Consider the following 21,677-nt stretch of genomic DNA (forward strand, 5'->3'; position numbering starts at 1 on the left):
TCTGAATGATATAATCACCCAGCAATGTCTCATTTAGCAGTTACATGGTGTAGTAAATAAAGATCATAGGTTTGCCTTATAGTATTATTGTCATTTCATTCATTATTTACAAGACTGGTTATTTCATTCATGGTGTACTTTCATACATAATTTACCATTAACATATTAACATTAACATATAGTTGCCTGTTCCCAGGCAACTAAGACTGTTCTGAGACCAATTGAGGTTCTTTATAAACAAGCCTTAACAGTTATGGATAGAAAGTCATTAAAACACCATCATTGCAATATACTGTCCAAATACAAACTTTTAAGTTTTGATGGTCTTGTTCTGCTTTCAAGAGTTCGATTAGTATTCAGGATCATTTACAATGCTACAGCACCACCATTGAGGAGCTTTTTTCATCTTCGCCGTGAGCAGGGTTGTAGACACTCAAGATCTGCACTAAATGCAAATATAACCGTCCCTCTGAGGCGCACTGCCTTTGCACAATCTGCATTTTCATTTATGGCCATCAAGCACTGGAAAACTCTTCCAGTTGAACTTAAAACCTATGACTTTAACTAATTATCTTATGGTGCAAAACAATTTATATAAAGCAACCAGTCATGCCAACATGAATTACACTATAATCTGAGTTTTTCCATTTTAACTGTATTGTAATATTATATTTTAACTGTACTATGTATGTGTTGATTGTTGTGTCCTGCGTGAGGACTGCAGATGGAAATTAGCTATTTGCTATAATCTGGCATAATTGATATCTTCTCTTTTCTGAGATTAATGTATTTGTATGCATGGTCCTTGTTGAAATAAATACACAATACATATAAGGAATTAATAGGAAGAAAATGTTGTATTATGTGAGAGTTTTAAGGTCAGTGGCATAGACATCTGAACCACTATAGAATAAGCACCATTTATGTAACACAACTACACAATTGACTGAAATAATAGGATCAATGAAGTTACATCTTCATAATAAGACACAAATAAACATTCCTTTGCTAAAATGTAAGAAATACTCCTCAATTTACAATATAAAGTAAACAATTATCCTTCTGTTAGACCCCAGTTTCTATAAATGGGATGTCTGAGCATGGGCCCTGGAGGAGGGTCAGCCACAGAACAGTGATTGACAGATATGTCAGCAAATCACAATCCAAGTGGCAGAGATGTGACAGCGCCCTCTGACGGTCGCTTGCAGCTGGGGCAGTTTGTACCGTTCACGGGTAGTCAGATTGCTCGGAAAAAATACACTTCACCAGCCAGTATTCGGCACAAGAAGCAACACAATGAACACATACTAAACTTCCCTCTGACTTGACTTGATGAAGGAAAGCCAAAATATGACTTATATAATAATACTACTACGGTGAAAAAAGACAACAAACTTGGTAACGGTCTACAAATGGTAATTTACATCAAAACTATCAGGTGTTGTTTTAACGCTACCGTAGGGGAGTCACTTTTTTAAAAAAAAAACTGCTTATATAATTTCGTTCAATACTGATTCATAAAATCTCACATAATGATATTTTAATTAAGGTGATTAATTGTTCAGCTAAAGACGATTATTCTTCACTACTGCCTATTTCTCCTAGTAGTACTTGAACGCAGCACTTTTGGCAGGTTTTGTGTTCATGCTTGAACAGCGGTACAGTAAAGTGGATTCAGAAGCAGGAGAACGTCACAGGTCAAAATGCCCGCAGATTTGAGCCAGTGGACCGGGGCCCTTGCCCTGACGGAGGTCGAGGAGCAGCCTGCACAGCCCCTGACCGTTAAATACGACTCTGTGGAAGTCGACGAGCTGGGCAAAGTGCTCAAGCCAACACAGGTTAGTCAGCTATTGTGGGCTAACCAAGCTAACAACCCAGCTATTGTTAACACTGCGTAATTTCTGTGTTTGCTTAAAAGCTACTGAGCGAACAAGTCGTATTTAGTAGCACAAACGAATGCCCTTTACTTAATTATGTGATATCGGCCTGGTTGCAAACAATGAATTGGATTGGATAATGTGTCCAGCGTGTTTGCAGCTGTAATAGACGGCGAACAGCGCCTTCTAGCGGATGCAACGCTGCATCTAAACATCCAAATGTTTATTCAAGCACCAGTTTTAATAATCTCCCCCATTTTTCGCCTGCAGGTGCAGAATAGACCCTCCTGCATCGAGTGGGAAGGATGTGACTCCAGTAAGATGTACACCTTGGCCCTGACCGACCCTGATGCTCCCAGCAGGAAAGACCCCAAATTCAAGTGAGAAGAGATTTTTAAAGCAGTATTCACCATATCTTAGATCATCATGTCAAGTGAGAAATAAGTATTTTTGTGTACGTTGTTGTGCTTCTCTTATTTTCCTACGATATTGTTATGATTGGCTGTGAATAAGAAAATATGAAGGACAGACCATCTATTTATTTATATATTTGTTTTAGTTGAGAAAGGGGCAGGTAACATAAGATCCTTTTCTTCTCCCTACTCCTTTTTGGGTATGGTGTGTTTATAGCGACATGTTTTGTGAATAATTGTTATACATTAAGTTGTGCATATACCATGAACGGAATACATACAAATGAAATGAAATCATAAATATGTATTTTTGTCTAGGGAGTGGCATCACTTTCTGGTGGTCAACATGAAAGGGAATGATGTTTCCTCTGGCTGCGTCTTGTCTGACTACGTGGGCTCTGGTCCTCCCAAGGGAACAGGTGAGAGAGAAGGAAGCTTAGAGAAAAGCTTTAGCATGAAGGCGGCCATCAGAAAGACCTGTTAAACCTGCTGTTGGAAGAACGCATTATTGGATGGATTAGCTCTTTTATAATGTCCTATATATGGGGTGAAGTTCAAAAAGCAAAATGTCTCTACACATCAAGACTTTTGTCAACTTTACTTTCCACTGGTCTGTTTGTGTAGAAGTAATGTTAAGTTAAATAAAAATGTCCACAGATGATGTAAGATATGTCTGTAGCAACCGGTTTTGTCTACAGCCTTCGCCATGGTTAATCTTGAACAGTATCTGCAGCCTTGCATCAATAATTTACTGTTTTAGGACATTATTTTCCAGCAGAACTGTAACATAATATTTTAAACCTGGACCGTTGCCCCCCACCCAGGCCTCCACAGGTACGTGTGGCTGGTGTACGAGCAGCCGGGCAGCCTGTCCTGCTCCGAGCCCCCCCTCACCAACCGCTGTGGAGACAACCGTGGCAAGTTCAAGATCCAGAGCTTCAGGCAGAAATACAGCCTGGGAGCCCCGGTGGCGGGGACCTGTTACCAGGCAGAGTGGGACGAGTACGTCCCCAAGCTGTACGAGCAGCTGGCCGGGAAATAGATGAAAAAAACGTGACCCCATAGCGTTCAGCACTTAGATTTCCGATACGAGTTGCCATCCTTGCAGGAAGCAAAACAAAACAAACATTTTGTGTGCCACCTTAAAGTATTTTTCTTTTCCCACTGATGCCTACAAATGCTGTGACAAAAAACTCTCAATGATGTGAACTGCACTCTTCTGCAATAAAACTGTTAAACAGTGAAATGGTTGCGTTATCCTTTCTAATGTTTTATTATCCTGTAAGGGCTGATAAATGTTTAGAGACCAGTTCGGCCAACTTGAATCCTACATTACACCTTAGTGTTAATAATATACAAATATAGTTTACATTTCAAATGTGTTCTATTGATATCTCAGTAGGTAGAGCAAGGAGCATAGATTTCTTTTTTGGAGGTGGTTACATTTGGCAACTCAGTGAGAAAAGGAGCAGTGTGCAGAAAATACAAGATCCTTTACTGTGTTTTTTGTCAGCATTTACAATATACACACATTTGGGCTGGGGGAACTAGGACCTACATTTAGGTCTTGGCCCCTATTTCTCTTTAATCCAGGGGGTTACTTTCATTGCTGTTTGGTCCACACAAGCTTGAGGTCATGTCATAACTTACCTTCCAGGAATCATTTTGTGGAACAGCAGAGGTCATTAGTTAAGTGTAATGCAGTCATGAGTAATCATCATGACCTTAGCTCGGCTATCAAACGTTTGGTGAACTTTGTTCTTCCTAACAACCGGTCTTAATATTTGTATTGATATCTCATTGTGCATTTATCAGCCCTACAATACAGTAGCTGGAAATCAGACTCACGTTTTCTTTCTCATTTCATTTGTATCTTAAAAAAAAGATGCAAAGGCCTGCATTACAATGGAGTAGTTGCCGCTGGATTTCCTAATCAAACGTTTTCTTGAGGTAGATTATATAAAACTGCACAGTGTAAGTGAGGAAATGTTGAATACTTGATCAACCATGTTTCCAGTTAGGTGTTCAGATAAGAGCTTTTCAGCAAATGCAAAACATTTAAACTTCTTTAACAATCATCTTGTTGCTGTTATACACAGTGAATATGATTGATATGAGTAATTCATATTAAGGCATATATATATAACAGCACACCCTTAGTTTGTGTGATGAGCACTTTATTTACAAATATAATTAAAAGCTCTGACAGATTCATGCTTTCTTTTAACCTGAAAAAAAAATTAAAGTGCATGCAATAATAAAGCATCATACTGGTCTGGTTTATAAGAAAATACACAGCTTGGGAGTTGTGTAAAGCAAAAAGAAAATCAGATTGATACATGGCTGAACCTCAAATACTATCTGAGGAGGGGGGAGGGAAAAAAGCGGCTTTAAAAATTCTTTTTTGATTTGAGTGACAGTTAAAATACAATACGAAAATAAGTAAAAGCTCTCCATAAATCCTTCTATACACAAAGTACAAGTCCCCCCGCCCACCCCATGAAGCCCTTTGTGCTAGCTGGGAGTTGGAGTTTATTATTATTCACATTGGCTGCCAGTGCAGAGAAATCAGTCAGTTCCAGTACCATGATTCAAGCTCCCCTCAGTAAGGAAATTCACCCGTCACAATTATAATGAGCGTACCTGTATGTACACGATATGCGCGTATCAAATTATTCAAATTTCTCATAAAAATGTCCAGGTGAATAAATACAAAAAAGTGTTGAAAGACGCGGTGCAGACTGACGGCTGCGGAAGGATCAGCAGTTTGATTTAGCGCTTTTCTTTTTTTGCATCACTTGAGACCCCAAAAATCGAACTAAGCAAAAAAAAAGACCACCTTGCAAAATGCATGTGTCGCTCATCCGACCGCCCTCGTTTTTCTCTCCCTCCTTCTCTCGTCTTCCACTTCAAGTCACAACAAAAGTGTCATCATTGCACAAGAAAACAAGAAACACCGTGACTACGTTATCATTTGTCTTACACAAAACATGACAACTACGGGAAGTTATCCAGCATATTTTTTTTGTCATCTTGTGACACCACGAGAGGCAAGGAGGGGGAGGAAGTTCAGGTGGGTTTGGGAGGAAGAGGTGGAAAGGGGGGGGGGGGGCAATAAAACCTGCCATCCACTTTGTCTGAGCGCCCCCCCCCGGAAAACACACTGAATTCTGGAGTGGGTATTTTCTTTGTGTCTGTGTGAAGGCGTCAGCAGCTGTGAACACCTGCACTGTCAGGTAGAAGGAGAAGGGGGGGGGGGGGGGCAGTGAGAGACGGCAGCAGGGGGGTCTCAGCCCCTCATCTGTAGTCGTCCTTGGGGAGGTCCAGGGTGCACAGGTTGCCGAAGCCCAGCCTCATGCTCTCCATGTCGAAGGCGTCGGTCTCGCGGTCCTGCCGCTCCAGAAGGTGCTTGATGCGGTCGGTCCTCTCCTTCTGGATGGAAACCAGCTCCTCCTCGATCTGAGGGGAACACAGGGGGGCACGCAGGGTTCATATATATATATACACTTTAATAAAAAAAATAAAATACTATTTGTCTGTCGAAACTGAAGGTACATTGATTTACTCGGATAAAAAAAGCTTTGGGGGCATCTATCCAAGGTTGAAAACAAAACAAACAGTTATGTATTTGATGTTCTGTACAATCTTAAAAGAGGTTGAAACAATATGTTACCAGTGTCTCAATGTATAATAAAAAAAGTTACACTGTAAAAACTATTTATATAAAGCATCTTTCCTCATCCGGTCAAACCGATGACTTGTGTGCGTAAGAATAGCGTGAGTGATACTAAACATATAACATATGACTCAATATGCAGTAAATGTCCCAGTAAGACATATCAGATATCCAGCATGAATACAAAACCAGGCCCTGTAATAATACAATACAACCACGATCAATGGGGTTGATAACCCACAATGGGGTTGTGAAAGTCAAATCATGTGATGTGAGAAAAGTCTACAGCGGGCTACGGTAGGAAAACAATGAGTGAACAACCTCAGCCATAGCAAATAGATGATTGGAGAAATATGACTAAACTAAACCCAAGATTAGGAATATAGTAGATTTAAATCAGTTGTCCAACACCCATCAATTAAAGACATACACCTCAAATGTAAACAGTGTGTGAGTTGAGTATTGTTCTCTGGCCAAATACTTTGAAGAAAGAGGCGGGCTTAAGTTGTCCTGAAGAGTGCAACAGGAAAGTGAACGAGACACCTTTCAAGAATGATCTGCACACGCCTGCACAGTCCTGACGCAGAGGGTGATGTAATGACACAGTTTTAAGGAATGTTAAGGGACTATTTAATGGCAGTTTTTGGAAATAATCTGTTTCTTTATAAAAGGTTTAATATGTTGTGGTTGGTATTTGCCAGAGGCAGATGCAAATAAATACATGCAGGTGTTGTGTGGTTTAATACATCTCAGTCTAACCCGCAGCCTCTGATACAGTCCTTTCAAAATGCTGTGATTATAACAGGATGGTTGTGTACGTCTCCATGACACTGCAGAGTTTTCCCCTCTTGACTAAATGAGGAATACTACGGTATGCGTCACTTGATGCAGTGTTTTGTCCTGTGCGGGTGTCAGTGTGTTAAGTTGTGTTACTCAGGATCAGTCATGGCAGGAGTTGTGTCTGCTGGGTGTCTCAGATGACCCCCCCCCCTCAGCACACACATCCACAGGTGCAGACAAAGCACTGCATGGCGCAATACGGCAACTACTGAGCATGCACGGAAAACTCCCGACTCCTGACCATGAGCCGAACCGGAGGACAATAGTGCCTCGGAAAACCATGACATCATCCCGGAGCCAGCGAGCAGATCTGGAGCCAGCCAGGAGAGGGCGTCAGACCCCCGTGCAGAACTGGACCCCAGAACTGGATCCTGACGGCATCGCAAATGTCTCCCTTTGTTGTCGGAGTGCTGTCTACTAGACTGTGGCGACGATGACGTCGGTCACTTTGGAAACAAGTGTAGTTCTCATCTCATCACGTGTGGTTGGCAGCTTGTGTTAAAAGTCACAGAAAATAAGAATACAGGACACAGCTTGATAAAACTGGGTCAAATACATGCATCGTAATTTAGAATGAAACAAAGTATGAAAGCTAGGTGCCAGCTTGCAACACGGGTGCTGATGTCATAATTAATACTTTATAAGTGTTACAAAATAAAAGCATAGAAACGTCCCAATTGTATGCACGTGAATATCCAATTAGGACACATAAAACAAGCTATAACGTTAACTGTATTAATTGTGCTTTATTATAAAACAGACGAAAATGTCGTAGTGAGAGAAACACTCTGTTGTCTAGAGATTTCATCACCATTAGAGGTGCGTGGGAGAGAAATGGTTGTCAGCTCCCGGCAGGAAGGCATGCCACTGTCACCCCCACCTGTGGTGAAGGGAATCTGTGTGTGTGTGTTTGTGTGTTTATCTATGTGTGTATGTTTGTATGTATGTAGGATGGTGTCATTGTGTTAAAAACGAGTGACCATTTCCTCAACAGTGTCCTTTTTAGGGCGTATTTAACTGATCTATGACGTGAAAGGCTTCAAAACTAACGGTAAAGGTTTTTAGAAGCTTGCTACTTTCATTATTGTCAAGGTACTGATTTATTTGGTAGTGGTAGCATGTAATAGGCCAGCTGATGGACAGTGAGCACGTCAGGGTCTGTCCTTTCCCCGCTCAGAGACCCAGGTCGTCGCACGCATCTCTGCTTGTCTAGGTGACATCTCTCAGTGGATGTCTGCTCACCACCTCAAGCTCAACCTTGACAAGACTGAGCTGCTCTTCCTCCCGGGAAAAGATTGTCCCACTCTTGACCTAACAATCAACATCGGCACCTCAGTTGTTTCCCCGACTCAGACTGCAAGGAATCTGGGTGTGACCCTAGATAACAACCTGTCCTTCACTGCAAACATCGCTGCTACAACCCGTTGCTGCAGATACACGCTTTACAACATCAGGAAGATACGTCCCCAGCTGACCCAGAAAGCGACTCAGGTTCTGGTCCAGGCTCTCGTCATCTCACGCCTAGACTACTGCAACTCCCTCCTGGCTGGTCTACCTGCATGTGCCATCCGACCTCTGCAGCTCATCCAGAATGCAGCGGCTCGTCTGGTCTTCAACCTTCCTAAATTCTCCCACACCACTCCGCTCCTCCGCTCCCTCCACTGGCTTCCGGTAACTGCTAGAATCCACTTCAAGACACTGGTACTTGCTTACCATGCTGCGAATGGATCTGGCCCTTCCTACATCCAGGACATGGTTAAACCGTACACCCCAGCGCGTGCACTCCGCTCTGCATCAGCCAAACGACTCGTTGCGCCCTCGCTGCGAGGGGGACCCAAGTTCCCATCGGCAAAAACATGTGGGTTTACGGTCCTGGCTCCAGGATGGTGGAATGAGCTCCCCATTGACATCAGGACAGCAGATAGCTTGCACATCTTCCGGCGCAAACTGAAAACTCATCTCTTTCGACTCTTTCGACTTTCGACTAACAAAGCACTTATATACTAATAAAGGGCTGGCTTACCTAAAGCCAGTTGAGTAGCACTTGAAATGTTTGGCTCTATGAAACCTGATGTACTTATATGATTCTGTTTTCTTCAAGGTTGTGTCTTCTTGGTCGAATGTACTTATTGTAAGTCGCTTTGGATAAAAGCATCAGCTAAATGCAATGTAATGTAATGTAATCAATATATCTGTCAAGCACTTTGTTTGAAGCCTGTGAGGAATTTAATTACACGTAAAACAGAAGGAAGTGCACCAACATTAAATTGCGTCTTGGTCCTAAAATCTGTTAACTCTAATTTTAAACCGTATATCTTTTACTTCGAAATCTTAGGTTCCATCCTGTCTGTCTGTAGCACCTAAATTGCTCCAAAACTGATTTGTATTAATCGTTATTCCTGTAGAAAAATTGGACGTGTGTTGATACTCAAACTGGTGGGGGTCTTTAAGTTTATTTATTTACTATTATTTTATTTTTTTACACGAGGTAACTCTTTTCTCTAATATATTATTATTTTATATATTAATGTAAATAAATGCTTTGAAATGATTGTAATTTTAAGAAGAAGTGTGAGAAACATTTTCTCTGTTGTGTTTCATTTAGGTTGTCAATATTGATCACCTGCCGTCAATCTAGAGTCGGTCCTGCAAAGAAAAGACATGAAAAGTGTCCAGTTTAGAGAGACGAGTGTTTGGTTCACCTTCTGCTCCAGGTGGGCCCGGCGCAGCGACACCTTCTGCTCCAGCTTCTGCAGCTCGCGCTCGTGCTGCGCCTCGGTCTGCATCTTGATCTTGCTCTGGTAGGCGTTCAGCAGCTCCATCTCCTGCTGCAGCTGCTGCCTCAGGGCCTGGCACTCGGCTTCCTGGGCCTCGTCCAGACGCAGCTGACAGCCCACCATGGACCCAACAGGGGGGGGAGGGGAGGTTGTGGGTACATTGATAAGACCCCCAGAAAGAAAGAGAAAGAAAGAGGGAATAGAGACAGAGGAGAACGGGGGGAAGAAAATGAAAGGGCGACAGGGACAAGAAGGGGAAGGGGTTTAGAATAAATACAGAGAGATTGTAAAGGAAAGGGAGATAGAAAGAAAAGGGGAGGAGAGGAAGACGGATAAGGAGAAGAGAAAAAGGTAAAATCGTGAGCAACAGGTGGAGAGAAATACCTCGTAATCCCTTCAGAACAAGGTTACATTTCTTATCCTAAACTGTGGTGTAAAGTAACTAAGTACATTTACTCAAGTACAGTACTTAAGTACAATTGTGATACTTTACTTGAGGATTTCATTATTTTGTTACTTTGTATTTCTACTCCAGTACAATTCAGAGGTAAATTGTGTACTTTTACTCCACTACATGTATTTAATACCTTTAGTTACTTCACAGATGTGGATGAATGATGTGAAATCTAACCAAGTGTTGAATCAGACTTTAGTTCCACCTGGAGTAAATCCACCAGCTACCCTGCAGTATACAAAGTCATTCAAACTAGCTGCACCTTTACCAGCTTTGAGAACACTTTAATGATCAATCATTATAAAACATATCATATATATTAATCTGAAATGGGCCTATCTGCAGAATGACTACTTTTACTGTTGGTACTTTAAGTATACTTTTATGCCAATAATTGTCTTCTTGTACTTGAGTAACATTTTGATTTCAGGCCTTTTACTTGTAACAGAGTTTTCCAACACTCTGGTACTTTTACGTTTACTCAAGTACAACATCTGAGTACCCTTCCCACCTCTGATCCTAAATATTGCTTCCTGCATTTAAAAACCAAACTCATTAGAAAGCAGCGTATGGTTCTCCCTGCGCTCACCGCCTGCGAGGCCATCATCTCGTTGATGCTCTGCTCGTACTGCTCAGCCAGGATGGCCAGCTTGCGTGTCTGCTCATCCTTCAGAGCCTTGAGCACCGTCTTGTGCTCGGCCTTGGGCGTCACCTCCATCTGGTGGTGGCGCAGGGCCTTGTACTGCTTGGTCTGCACCTTGCATGTGTCCTGGAACTGCTTCTTGATCTGCAGCTCCAGAGCCTGGAGGAGGGGACAGAGACAGAGAGGCTATGAGGGGGGGAGGTCAGCTGGTTAAAGAGTATTATGTTTTTATTAAAGGTTTGCTGTTGTTCTCCGTCCTGGGTCGAGCCCTGAGAAATCCTTGGTCGTGCCTCAGAGTAACTAAGTACAATTATTTTGAGGTACTTGTACTCTACTTGGGTATTTCCATGTTATGCTACTTTATACTTCTACTCTTCTTCATTTAAAAAGGGATATACAGCTCTGGAACAAATGAAGAGACCACTGCACAATTATCAGTTTCTCTGGTTTTACTCTTTATAGCTATGAGTTTGAGTCAAATGACATTGTTTTGTTTATTCTATAAACTACTGACAACATTTCTCTCTTTTGGAATTCAACAGACACTGGAGTGGAATGGTTGCCATACAGTACATGTAGAGATTGAGATTTAAGAAACATTTTGAGTGGTCTCATCATCTTTTCTAGAGTTGTATGTCATTTTACTCCACTACATTGATTTAACAGCTTTAGCTACTTTTAACAAAATGCATCTCTAAACATTACACTAGTGGATTTACTCTTTAAGTCACAAAAGAGTCCAATTATTACAATATTTTACAAAAAGTCAATCAGACCTTTGTTTTTCACTCATAAAGGCCATTTTCTGCACAATGTTTACTTCTACTTACTTAAGTAAATTGTTCTGAAAATACTATTGTACTTTTACTTAAGTAGGTTTTAAATGAAGGACTTTTACTTGTAATGGAGTATTTTGACAATAATGTATTGGTGCTTCAAGCCTTCAGCATCTGAACCCTTCTCCCACCCCTGCTGAAGTTGAAAGGTTTAGAAAAGCCGGCGGCAAAGATCCCTCTGCGTTATCCTCAAGAGCAGATGCCACTGAAATGACTCAGAGATGACACATTTAGTGTGTTCTTTCACCATTTCTTCCAACTAATTCATTACATCCACATTGCATCACTGCTTTATCAAAATCTTTCCAAAGATAGAGACGTTGCTCATTGCTTGCGCCATCTTAGAGGTCGATCCAATTTGTGATTTCAAAGACTTGTGAAAAAATGCATCATTAAAGAACCTGTGACCCTACGACAATAACCACATCTTTGAAAGACTTTTTTCCCGACTCACTTTGAGGTTCTTGGGCTGCTGCCGGAGCTCCAGCACGTGTTTGCGGTGGAGTTCTCGCTCTCGCCGGTTGTTGTACTCGATCTGGTTCTCCAGCTCCGTCTGGTGCTGCAGGCGGATCAGGTCCATGCGCAGCTTCTGCAGCGTCTTCAGCTGCCGGTGCTCCAGCTCCTGCATGGACTCGTCGTGGCGGATCAGCATGGCGTGCTCCATCTCTTTCTGGGTCTTCTTCTTGTTCAGCTCCTAGGAGACATGCAGGAGGAGAGGGCAATGATGTAGCAGCAGGTGCTATTGGTGAACCTTCAGGGATCAGCTTGTTTTAAATGCGTGATTCACATTTAACTTTTTGTCTGTTCGTCATTTGGCATAATAGCAGCCGGAGCACTGCTCCTTACACTATGATGTAATGTACATTTCCCCTCTATGGGACTAGTAAGCGTGTATAAAATAAAAATAATAAATACAAAAGCAGCTATATTCAACAGCTTAACAATTAATACATATCACAAATTAAAACGTTTTTTTTTATTAAACCAAAACATTGAAAGTATAACTTAAAACGTAACTCAGAGGGTGATGTGGGGGAAATACAAAAAACCCTAAGATTCCACAAAAGAGCTTTTCTCTGTAATAATCTTCTTACACTTCACAGATCTAAAGACAATGGGTGCATTCAGGACACACTGGTCTTTAACACTGTTGTTGTTGTGATGAAACTATTATCAAATTATTTATTCACAAAAACAACAACTTTAAGGTTCTTTCGCACCTCTCGGATCTGTTCCTGCTCCAGGTCGTGCCTCTTAATCATGACTTTGCGCTTGAAGGCGCGGCAGTTCCTGTCGTAGAACACTCTCTGCTGGGCCAGCAGCATGGCCTCCTCCTCGGCCTGGGAGTGCTGCATGTTCTCCTTGTGCTTGGACAGGCGCTCCTGCTTCTCCTTCTTGGGGGTGCTGTGGTCCTCGTTCATCTCCTGAGACAGAATCAGAAACAGGTTTATTACCAGGTAGCTTGACACGTACGAGGAATCTGACATGGTGTTGTGGTGCATACATAAAAGTAAAACTAAATGTAAAAACACAGATAGAGAAATATTATAAGAAAACTATAATAACATTACAAATAATAAAACATATAGTAAAATAAAATATAGCAGTATTTACAATGAAATAGAATGGAATCAAATATGTGCAGTAATAATAATAACAAAAACAGATATTGTGTACATTGTGTGCATTAATGTAACGCATGGAGTCTGCTAAAGTTCAAAGCAGAGAGTTTGAGGAATTATGAATGACTTGTTTTAATAATGACAGGTCAAAAAGCCGAGTCAGAGTCAGATGTAGGCCGTGGCCAGTTATCAAGGAATTTGAGCTGTGATTTAAGTTTGACTTGTGTAGGCAAATATGAGTTTAACTGGCAAAATAAAAACAATGGTGAGAATGGAAGTAGCCTTGTTGCTGTTGGGGAGGAGCTATGTCTTCATATTCTATATTAAAACAATTAAATAGTCTAAAGTAGTTGAAGATGTCCAAACAATGTATTTCACATGCATGTTTTGAATGTGATAATAAACAATGCTTCCATAAACACTGCCTAAATAGAGACTAGTGTTCACAATATCAAGTATTTGTAGTGAGAGCATACAGCAAACTCCAGTTGACCTTCTGTATAGAAACTACAAATGACTTTCATAACCAGAGGAGGGTTGTATTTTTCCTTCCAACCAAGTCTATCCCTCCTCGGTATGAGTTCTCTTTCATGGGCTTTAAGGTAATCTACAACTCGAGCTAATGCACTTAGCACATGAGCCTGATCCCCGTTCTCTGTGGTGTCTAATTCCGTTACAGCCCTCAGTTGGTGGGAAATGTCTCTGCCTGCCAGCGATGCTTTCTTTTAACTGTGCTGCTGACCTAATTTTGGTCACTTATCTTCTCACTGAAAACACAGTGTTTCTCACTCCCAGCCCACAGGAGTATTCTCTGGACTCAGATAGAAGGTTGTGGAGGCACACGAACGCCACACTGTGCGTATGGTTTTGTGGGTTTCCTTGTTTGTGTCAATGTACATGTGTAGGTACAAAATGAGTAGGCTGAGTGACTCATCACAACTTCCAAAAGAGCGCTTTAGGAGGAACTGAATGTGCATGTTGGTGTGGAGGAGGGCTGATTCAACAGTAAACAGCATGCTGGACCATGTGTCACACGCCAGAGAGGCTTTCAAAAGGAGAAAAAGGAAAGCAACAAAACGCGGCACACCTCCTTAATCTTCTCCTTGCAGAGTTTGTACTGCTTCTTTTGATTATCCAGGAAGGTGGTCAGCTCCTTCTTCTGCTGGGCCACGATCTGCTGCTGGAACTTCTTCTCATCCGCCATCGCCGTCTTCATCTGGTGGACACATGAAACGAGAAGGAAAAAAGAGCGAGGGCCGTTAGCAGCGGAAATAATAATCTTAAGTACTAAGAGATAAATGAACAAATAATGAATTCTTAAAAATTATAAATCTTTTAGTCAACAGAAGGTGCCTGATGATAGGATTAGCCATGTTCCCGTTTCTTTATCATTTAAATCTGTATATTCTTTTGTTTTGGGCTGTTTGTCGGACAAACAAATAGTACGATGAAACCTTCAGGTCACAGACGTTTTTAACAGAAGTTTTTAACTACATGGTATTGACACAAATGATATATTAATCAATAGAGATTCTGCAGATAAATTGACAAAGAAAATTATCATTTTTAACTTTGTATCTGTTTGTCATGTATATGAAAGTATGACCAGTTAAAGACACTGGACTTGTCAGTTTGATTACACTTTTCATGTTAATGGCTGTTGTAACTAATATCAGTATATATAACTGTAAAGGAGATTACAATATGCGTACATTTGTCTTGATAGGAGATGAATAATGACAGTGCAGGAGTCCGTCTCCAGGATAACAAAACATGAATATGATCCATACAAATAAACAGCTAAATCCACTTTTTCCAGACAAGAGGCCTGTTGGTGTTTTCTTATGAAGCCAATGTCTAGTGTCCTTTTGGTTTGGCTAATTGACTTGTCTCTCACATGTGACATTGTGTGCTGTTCTACAGAAACAGATGTACTATCTCCATGGCTGGGCTGGCAAGCTGCGTGCTAATCACAGAGATATGCAGCTTGTTTTTCAGAGTGGGACATTCTGTGACCCACTTCTGCCCTTGTGTTTCATCCTATGTATCATTGGGTGGCAGCAGTGCTCAACACAACTTTTCATAGCATTCAATATAAAACTTTAGGGTTCAAAAAGATAGTTTTTGAAAACATGATTGCCCTTTCCTCAGCTTTAGAATAGTTTGAACATCATGGCCTCCCCTCCTTATCCCCCAGCTAACTGTTGCATGGCTCAGAGCGATCATCAGGATATGACTTAGGGTTCCTATAAGCTTCAACACTCTTCAGATATCCCACCTCCTTCTCAGAATGGACGGCGTGGCGCTTGGCCAGCTTCTCCAGCTCGATGTAGGCGTTGTTGGCCTGCGTCTCCACCTCCTTCTGCAGCTTGAGCCGGTGCTCGTCCATCTCGGCCTTCAGCTTGTTCTCCAGGGCGATCAGCTGCTTCTGGTGTTGCCGCCGCATGCGCTTGTATCCCGACATCTGCTCCCGCAGCTCGCTCTCCTGCTCATGCTCGTGGATCTGCTTGGTCACCTGTGGAGGAAGAGAAGTTAGGAAATGTGATGTCTGACTTTTCATCAGACCAACAAAAATGATTTATTTAACAGAACTGTTCTGTTAAATAAATTCCAAACTTTGTGAATAGGCAAAAATGAAGAACACGTTTTTGTTTCCTCAAATAGAACCTAAAACAGAATGTATTCAATACAGTTAAGCATTACAACTCAACTTTTAGAGTTACATATATCGGTTTTACAGACAAGAAAAGCTATTAACCTGTGATGGGGAAAAAAGGACCTTCAAAAAAGAAATACTGTGAAAACCCTGAAGATGAAGTAACAAGTAGAGCCTAACAAAAGCTCTTTCATCTGACCATTCCACACACACACACACACACACACACACACACACACACACACACACACACACACACACACACACACACACACACACACACACACACACACACACACACACACACACACACACACACACACGCTGCAGAGCTCGGGCAACAGAAAGGATCTGAACCCTCTTTAAGTCAGACGGAGAGAGAAAACATTTACATTTATATCATGATAAATGTAATCTAAAATAAGGACAATTATGTCACTCAACAACAATGACACACATCTTTTTTTTTTTTTGCAAAACCTGACCACCCCCGCAACACCAACCTGAGGACAGAAAGGGTTCTCCACGTCTAGGTAGTACTCGCTCCGCATCTTCTCATAACTCCCACCTGAACTCCTCAGGCCAAACATGATGGCAAATTTTAGCCAAGTGCACCGGCATCCAGGAACCTTGTGCAGCATCCTCTGCCCGACAGAACCCCGCCTGAGCTCCGATGCCACCCTGAGACCCACCCTTACTGGACGACCACCCCCCCCCTCTTCTTCTTCTTCTTCTTCTCGTGGCAGGCGTGTGAACTGTGAATGAGGCAGGCCGCCCGCGCCGGCCAACAAGAGCACAGAGCGCCTCTTTAGTTGGGCTAACGCTAAGCGGCGGACAGCAGGTGGGTCACATGAATACCTCATTGAGTAGGAGTGAGAGAAGTTGGAGAGGGGGGGTTGGATAGGAGAAGGCATTACAAACTGAGGGAGGGGGGTGGGAGGTGTTTGCAAAGGATAAACAGCTAATTCAGGGTGACTGGGTGAAAGTTGGATACAAAAAATGCCAATAACTAGAAAGAGAATAAGAGTTGGGGGGTTTGTCCTGGAAAAAGGTGGAGGTGGAACCCCCAGCCCCCCTTAATCTGTGCTGATTAGCTCCCAATCCTAGTCACTTGCTTCGCTGCCACCCTTCGTGCTGCATCAAAGGGCCAAGTCACATCATGTGACGGCCTCTTTCACAAGGTGTGTGTGTGTGTGTGTGTGTGTGTGTGTGTGTGTGTGTGTGTGTGTGTGTGTGTGTGTGTGTGTGTGTGTGTGTGTGTGTGTGTGTGTGTGTGTGTGTGTGTGTGTGGAGGGTAAGAGGGGCATGCAGGCTAAAGGGGGAATTAAGCAGCTGATCTTAGTTATTTGCTTATGTTGTTCAGTTTGCTGTTATAGAAATACTGCAAGGATATGAGTAGGGCAAGCACTCACACATGGTCTTCTGACTTTGTTGTTGGTATCAAATGAATAGCATTAACAGAGAGGCAGTTCTGTTTTCACTGGTATCCTGCCAGAATGCAGGGTTGAAAAGAAGACATTCGCTGAAAATGGATGATGGTCTTCAGAAGATTGTAATCTTTTTATCGCCTGGATAAGCATTTATCTTTTCTAAAAAGGAGAAAAGAGATGCATCCTTAAAAACAAGTATGCCACTTTGAGTGAGAAATGTTCTTAAATCATTAGAAGCCTCAATCTGCTCTTCAGGTCTGTCAGGTAAGAGACCAAATAAGAAAGCAATGCCCTGAATGAAGCTACAGATGTATAGTAACATGTGGGGAAGTCATTTGGCTGAAGAGCCTCGACAGACCCTTCTTTACTGTCATGTTGTCCTGTAGATGTTGGGGACTCTTTGTCTCATATGTCTCTAGGGATCCCAAAGCAAAGCAACTGCAAACATGCATTGGGTTTAACCACAGCCTCCATCTCTACATATGAAATATATATATTTTTCCTGCTATATAAATACATGGCACATTTGTTGTGCAAGTGTCGTTTGACGGGGAAGGTGCATGTTTCTTAAACTCGACTGATCTGCTGGTCTTTTGTTGAGCGGCAGATGATGTGAAATCTCCTACAATGTCGTCTCTACAGCAGCCTTCAGTCAGTTGACCTATAATAACCCCTGCCCTCCCTCTCACTCTGTATGTCCTCTCACATTGGTTCTGTATGTCTTTACACCCATCTCTTTCTGCTGTTTCCTTCCCTCCTCGCCCTTGTCCCTTTTTCCGTCACCAATGTTTTTTTCATTCTGCTCTCATCTGTCCTTCTCTTCAGTTTTCCCGTCGTTCTTCTTCTGTTTCCATGTTGTCCCTTCAGATCGGACTCTGTGTCCCCTCTGCCTCTCTCTCCCTTGTCCTGCTTTGACAGCCCAGATTTAATCTGCACTGCTCCTGTGTCTCACCTCTGTTTGCTTATCTGTCCTTCGCCCTGATATCTCCTCCACATCGTCCTTACCTTCACTAGCCAACATCCTCTTTCATTTCATTTCATCTCCCTCCATCACTATCATTTCCTCCTTTGTCTTTGCAAATAGCACATTTCTCACTCAGGAAATTGTGTACTTGTTTTATGGAGGATGCAACTTCTTCCTGACGGTACATGTTTTCATATTTCTCCTGCTCTTCGTCTTCTCATCTCTTTCCCTTCTCTGGCGATCCCTCTCTCGTCTCACCATCTGGACCCCCGTTCGTGTCTCTCCCTTTGTCTACCTGCTGATTCCAGTCTCAGCGAGCCGAGGCCAATCTGAGGACGTCTGCACTCGGCAGAAAAAGATGATGTCATCTCTGTTTGAGCGCCGGCGGGCAGGACTGGTGCTATCACACAACACAGACACCGTGGTTTACACCATGCCGCCTCTTTTCAAGCCGGGCAGCCTCAGTTACACAGAGCTGCTAGGTATCTTAGTGTTTTGTCAAATCTATGACAATTCAAAGTTGTGTGCTTTGTGACAACATTTCTAATTTCACGAGATAAACTCTCAAAAATAACTACAACCATCACAATTGACGAGTACCTTTCTTATCATTTTGTATCATCTTTTCTTACGTGACATTAAAGGGCTTTTTGAGGTATACGTAACCAATACTTTGTTCTAGGGTTTAATTTACTGGATGATTTTGTGTTTTCAGGAGCCTCAAATGTATTCATATTATCAGGGAAACGCTTCTTTGGTCTCAGCTGAACCAGGGACGAGTGTTTACAAAAAGAAATGGCTCCTTTTTGAGTCAACAAGGTTGGCTGGTATCGAGGCTTCTGAGCATAATAGTGAAAAGGCTTCTCACAGTGAGACAAAGGGAGCTGATGTGATGCTTATTTGTTTAGTAAGGTTTCATTCTTCTAGCAATGCAGCAGTCAATTGCTTAAGTGTGTATTAGGGTGGATTGTTTTCATCAATGTTCTCTATGAGGAATTGTAGACCTATATTCGGGGGGGACCTTATTTTTTAACATCCTAGAATTTCTGTTGCACTGAATCTTACACTTCCAATGGATGAAGACTGGCTGTAAGATTTTAATAAAGCTATATACAGTTGTGTGCGACTACAGATAAAGGCGACCTGTGGTCAATAAAACCACACAGTGCTGGACTTGGTTCACACTCTGATCAAGGTCAGCACGAGGAGGACACATGTCTTCTTTGCTCGTGTTCCTCGTGTCTGGTTTAAGACCACTGGGTCATGGATGGGTACACAAACACACTCACATACGCTTACACACAACACTACTACTAGTTACTAGAGCTGGTTTCCATGACAACAGACATGAAGGGAGGGAGAGAAGGAGAATATTCCTCCCTCTTCAACTCAGACTGTAGAGTCAGATCAAAGAATGATGTATTATAAAGTGCAGGAGAGGAGGAAGTAAAAGGAGAGGGGAGGGAGGGGAGCAGGAATATAAAGCGTAGTAAAAAGAGGAAAGACAGCAGAGAAGAAGAGAAAGGCTGTATAGTTGCAGAAGACTGGAGACAAAGAGTCAGAGAAGGTGATGACCAAAAGATGGGTCGACAGGAGGAAAAATAAACTGAATATATTGGTGGGGCCAAAAGAGAAAGGCAGGGTTGATATTAAAACTAGAGTTTGTTCAAAAAGGATCCACATGTCATTTCTCGGAGATATCAAATCCAGCCTCAATGTCCTGCGGCCACATTTGCAGACAGGTTTTAACAGAGAGAGACAAAAAAAGACCCCTGTGCGCCCTAGTATTCTGCAATGGTGTGAATATGACATTCTGAGAAAAAACGCTGCTTCAGCAAGAAGCAGTTTTTCCAATTGTTGGGGGACTTATATCAACACAACTTTCAACGTGGATGCTGCACAAAAAAATGATCCAGAAACCATTCAAACACATAACAAGGCTGTTACAGGTTCCCAGGAAGAGGAAGGAGAACAACAGAGGAAGGAGTTGAGATAAACTTACCAGAGAGGCTGATTTGATGGTGGCGAAGCGGCTCTGGTTCTTGTAGTTCTGGGCCTGGCTGCTCTTGTCTGAGGAGGACGGCCGTAGCCCTTGCAGTTGGTCCCGGTGGTTCCCATCGTCCCAGTTGTACTGTTGGTCCTGTGGAGAACACACACACACACACACACACACACACACACACACACACACCACACACACACACACACACACACACACACACACACACACACACACACACACACACACACACACACACACACACACACACACACAGTCAATAGCCATAACACATTCATTATCACCATGTTTTAGGAATCTATAAATGTGGCTATGAATGTTACATGAAGAAACCTGCAAGGAAACACCTTCAAAATAAAGGTATGTTTGAAACGGAAAAGTTTGGTGTATGTAAAAGCTACTTAAATGGAGATATCTTCCTCATACATATCACATACATTTAGCTAGACACGACAATATATGGTTTACTTTCTAAAAGAACTAAAATAGACAAAGTGTAGTTAAATAAAACATGTAAATGTATATTTCGGATGTTTTTCTTCCGACCAGTCTGGAAAGGCTCGTTATGGAAGCAAAATATCCAATACTTAAATAATTAAACATTGCTTGTAGATAGATGTTTTTGCCCGGTAGTGTTTTGCCTTACAATAATGTAAGAGCAAATGGCACAGTTGTGAACATGAAGGTGCTACAGGACACTTCACACTGCCAGTGAAAAACCGTGGCAGTGTGAAATCGAAAATTCCCCGTTGATGTGAATGGTACGACTTCTAGACTTCAAAAGGCATCTAGGGCATCTAAGGCTGCAGAAACTGTGTCAACCATAAGCGAAACATCAAAAAACGTCTACACTAACACCCCCTCCCCCAGCATTACCAACTGATTTCAGGACCCAGGGGACCAAAGACTTGATTCATGTGAGGAGGGGGACTTCATCAGCATCTGAAAACAATATGTGTCACTGTCACTTGTTCTCAGCTCAGCCCCTGAACTTGAAACACACTGGCTGTCTGTTCATGGAGTGTCGTCCTTATTCATGCACTGTCATATTTACAAAGGGCGGATGAGGAAAGAGAATGAAAGAGCAGTGACAGCCCTCTCTTGACAGATGTTTAAGTCACATGAGAACGTCAGGCATTGTGTTGACCATTGTGTTGACCTGTGTGTGTGTGTGTGTGTGTGTGTGTGTGTGTGTGTGTGTGTGTGTGTGTGTGTGTGTGTGTGTGTGTGTGTGTGTGTGTGTGTGTGTGTGTGTGTGTGTGTGTGTGTGTGCGTGTGCATGCGTGCGTGTAGGATGACAGAGCTGTAAGTAGGGTGTGCTGCTTGACGACATGTGTGCACAGCCTTTGTTCTTGAGTGTGAGCGGTGTTTGTGATGATCTTGAAGCGGTCTGCCAAACAGTGAGGACTGTGTCGATGGTTTCCATGGTTTCAAAGGGGGAGGGGATTACGCATACACTTGAAATAGTA

At 42.4% G+C, this 21,677-nt stretch overlaps 2 protein-coding genes across 6 annotated transcripts in view; one reads left to right on the forward strand and one right to left on the reverse strand.

The window, feature by feature from the left end:
- Window positions 1-1,608: 1,608 nt before the first annotated feature.
- On the forward strand, window positions 1,609-3,536 carry pebp1 (phosphatidylethanolamine binding protein 1). The gene is made up of 4 exons (XM_034225322.1): window positions 1,609-1,838; window positions 2,148-2,257; window positions 2,609-2,709; window positions 3,115-3,536. The coding sequence occupies exons 1-4, from the start codon at window positions 1,704-1,706 to the stop codon at window positions 3,330-3,332; spliced, it is 564 nt and encodes a 187-aa protein (XP_034081213.1). The 5' UTR covers window positions 1,609-1,703; the 3' UTR covers window positions 3,333-3,536.
- An 893-nt stretch (window positions 3,537-4,429) lies between these two features.
- The window catches only part of taok3a (TAO kinase 3a), an 84,710-nt gene continuing 67,462 nt past the window's right edge, over window positions 4,430-21,677 (reverse strand). For 4 of the 5 annotated variants that reach the window (XM_034225191.1, XM_034225192.1, XM_034225193.1 and 1 more), the window contains exons 14-21: window positions 20,191-20,328; window positions 15,417-15,653; window positions 14,226-14,354; window positions 12,737-12,940; window positions 11,971-12,210; window positions 10,627-10,839; window positions 9,509-9,691; window positions 4,430-5,749 (exon numbers count right to left, since the gene is read on the reverse strand). In XM_034225191.1, coding sequence (XP_034081082.1) covers window positions 5,588-5,749; window positions 9,509-9,691; window positions 10,627-10,839; window positions 11,971-12,210; window positions 12,737-12,940; window positions 14,226-14,354; window positions 15,417-15,653; window positions 20,191-20,328 — 1,506 coding nt within the window. In that variant the 3' untranslated portion in view covers window positions 4,430-5,587. Of the gene's footprint in view, window positions 5,750-9,508; window positions 9,692-10,626; window positions 10,840-11,970; window positions 12,211-12,736; window positions 12,941-14,225; window positions 14,355-15,416; window positions 15,654-16,297; window positions 16,475-20,190; window positions 20,329-21,677 lie in introns of those variants that run through there. The other variant, XM_034225195.1, reaches the window with a different exon arrangement.

Source organism: Gymnodraco acuticeps, unplaced genomic scaffold, assembly GCF_902827175.1.
Source record: "Gymnodraco acuticeps unplaced genomic scaffold, fGymAcu1.1, whole genome shotgun sequence".
Taxonomy (NCBI): Eukaryota; Metazoa; Chordata; class Actinopteri; order Perciformes; family Bathydraconidae; genus Gymnodraco; species Gymnodraco acuticeps.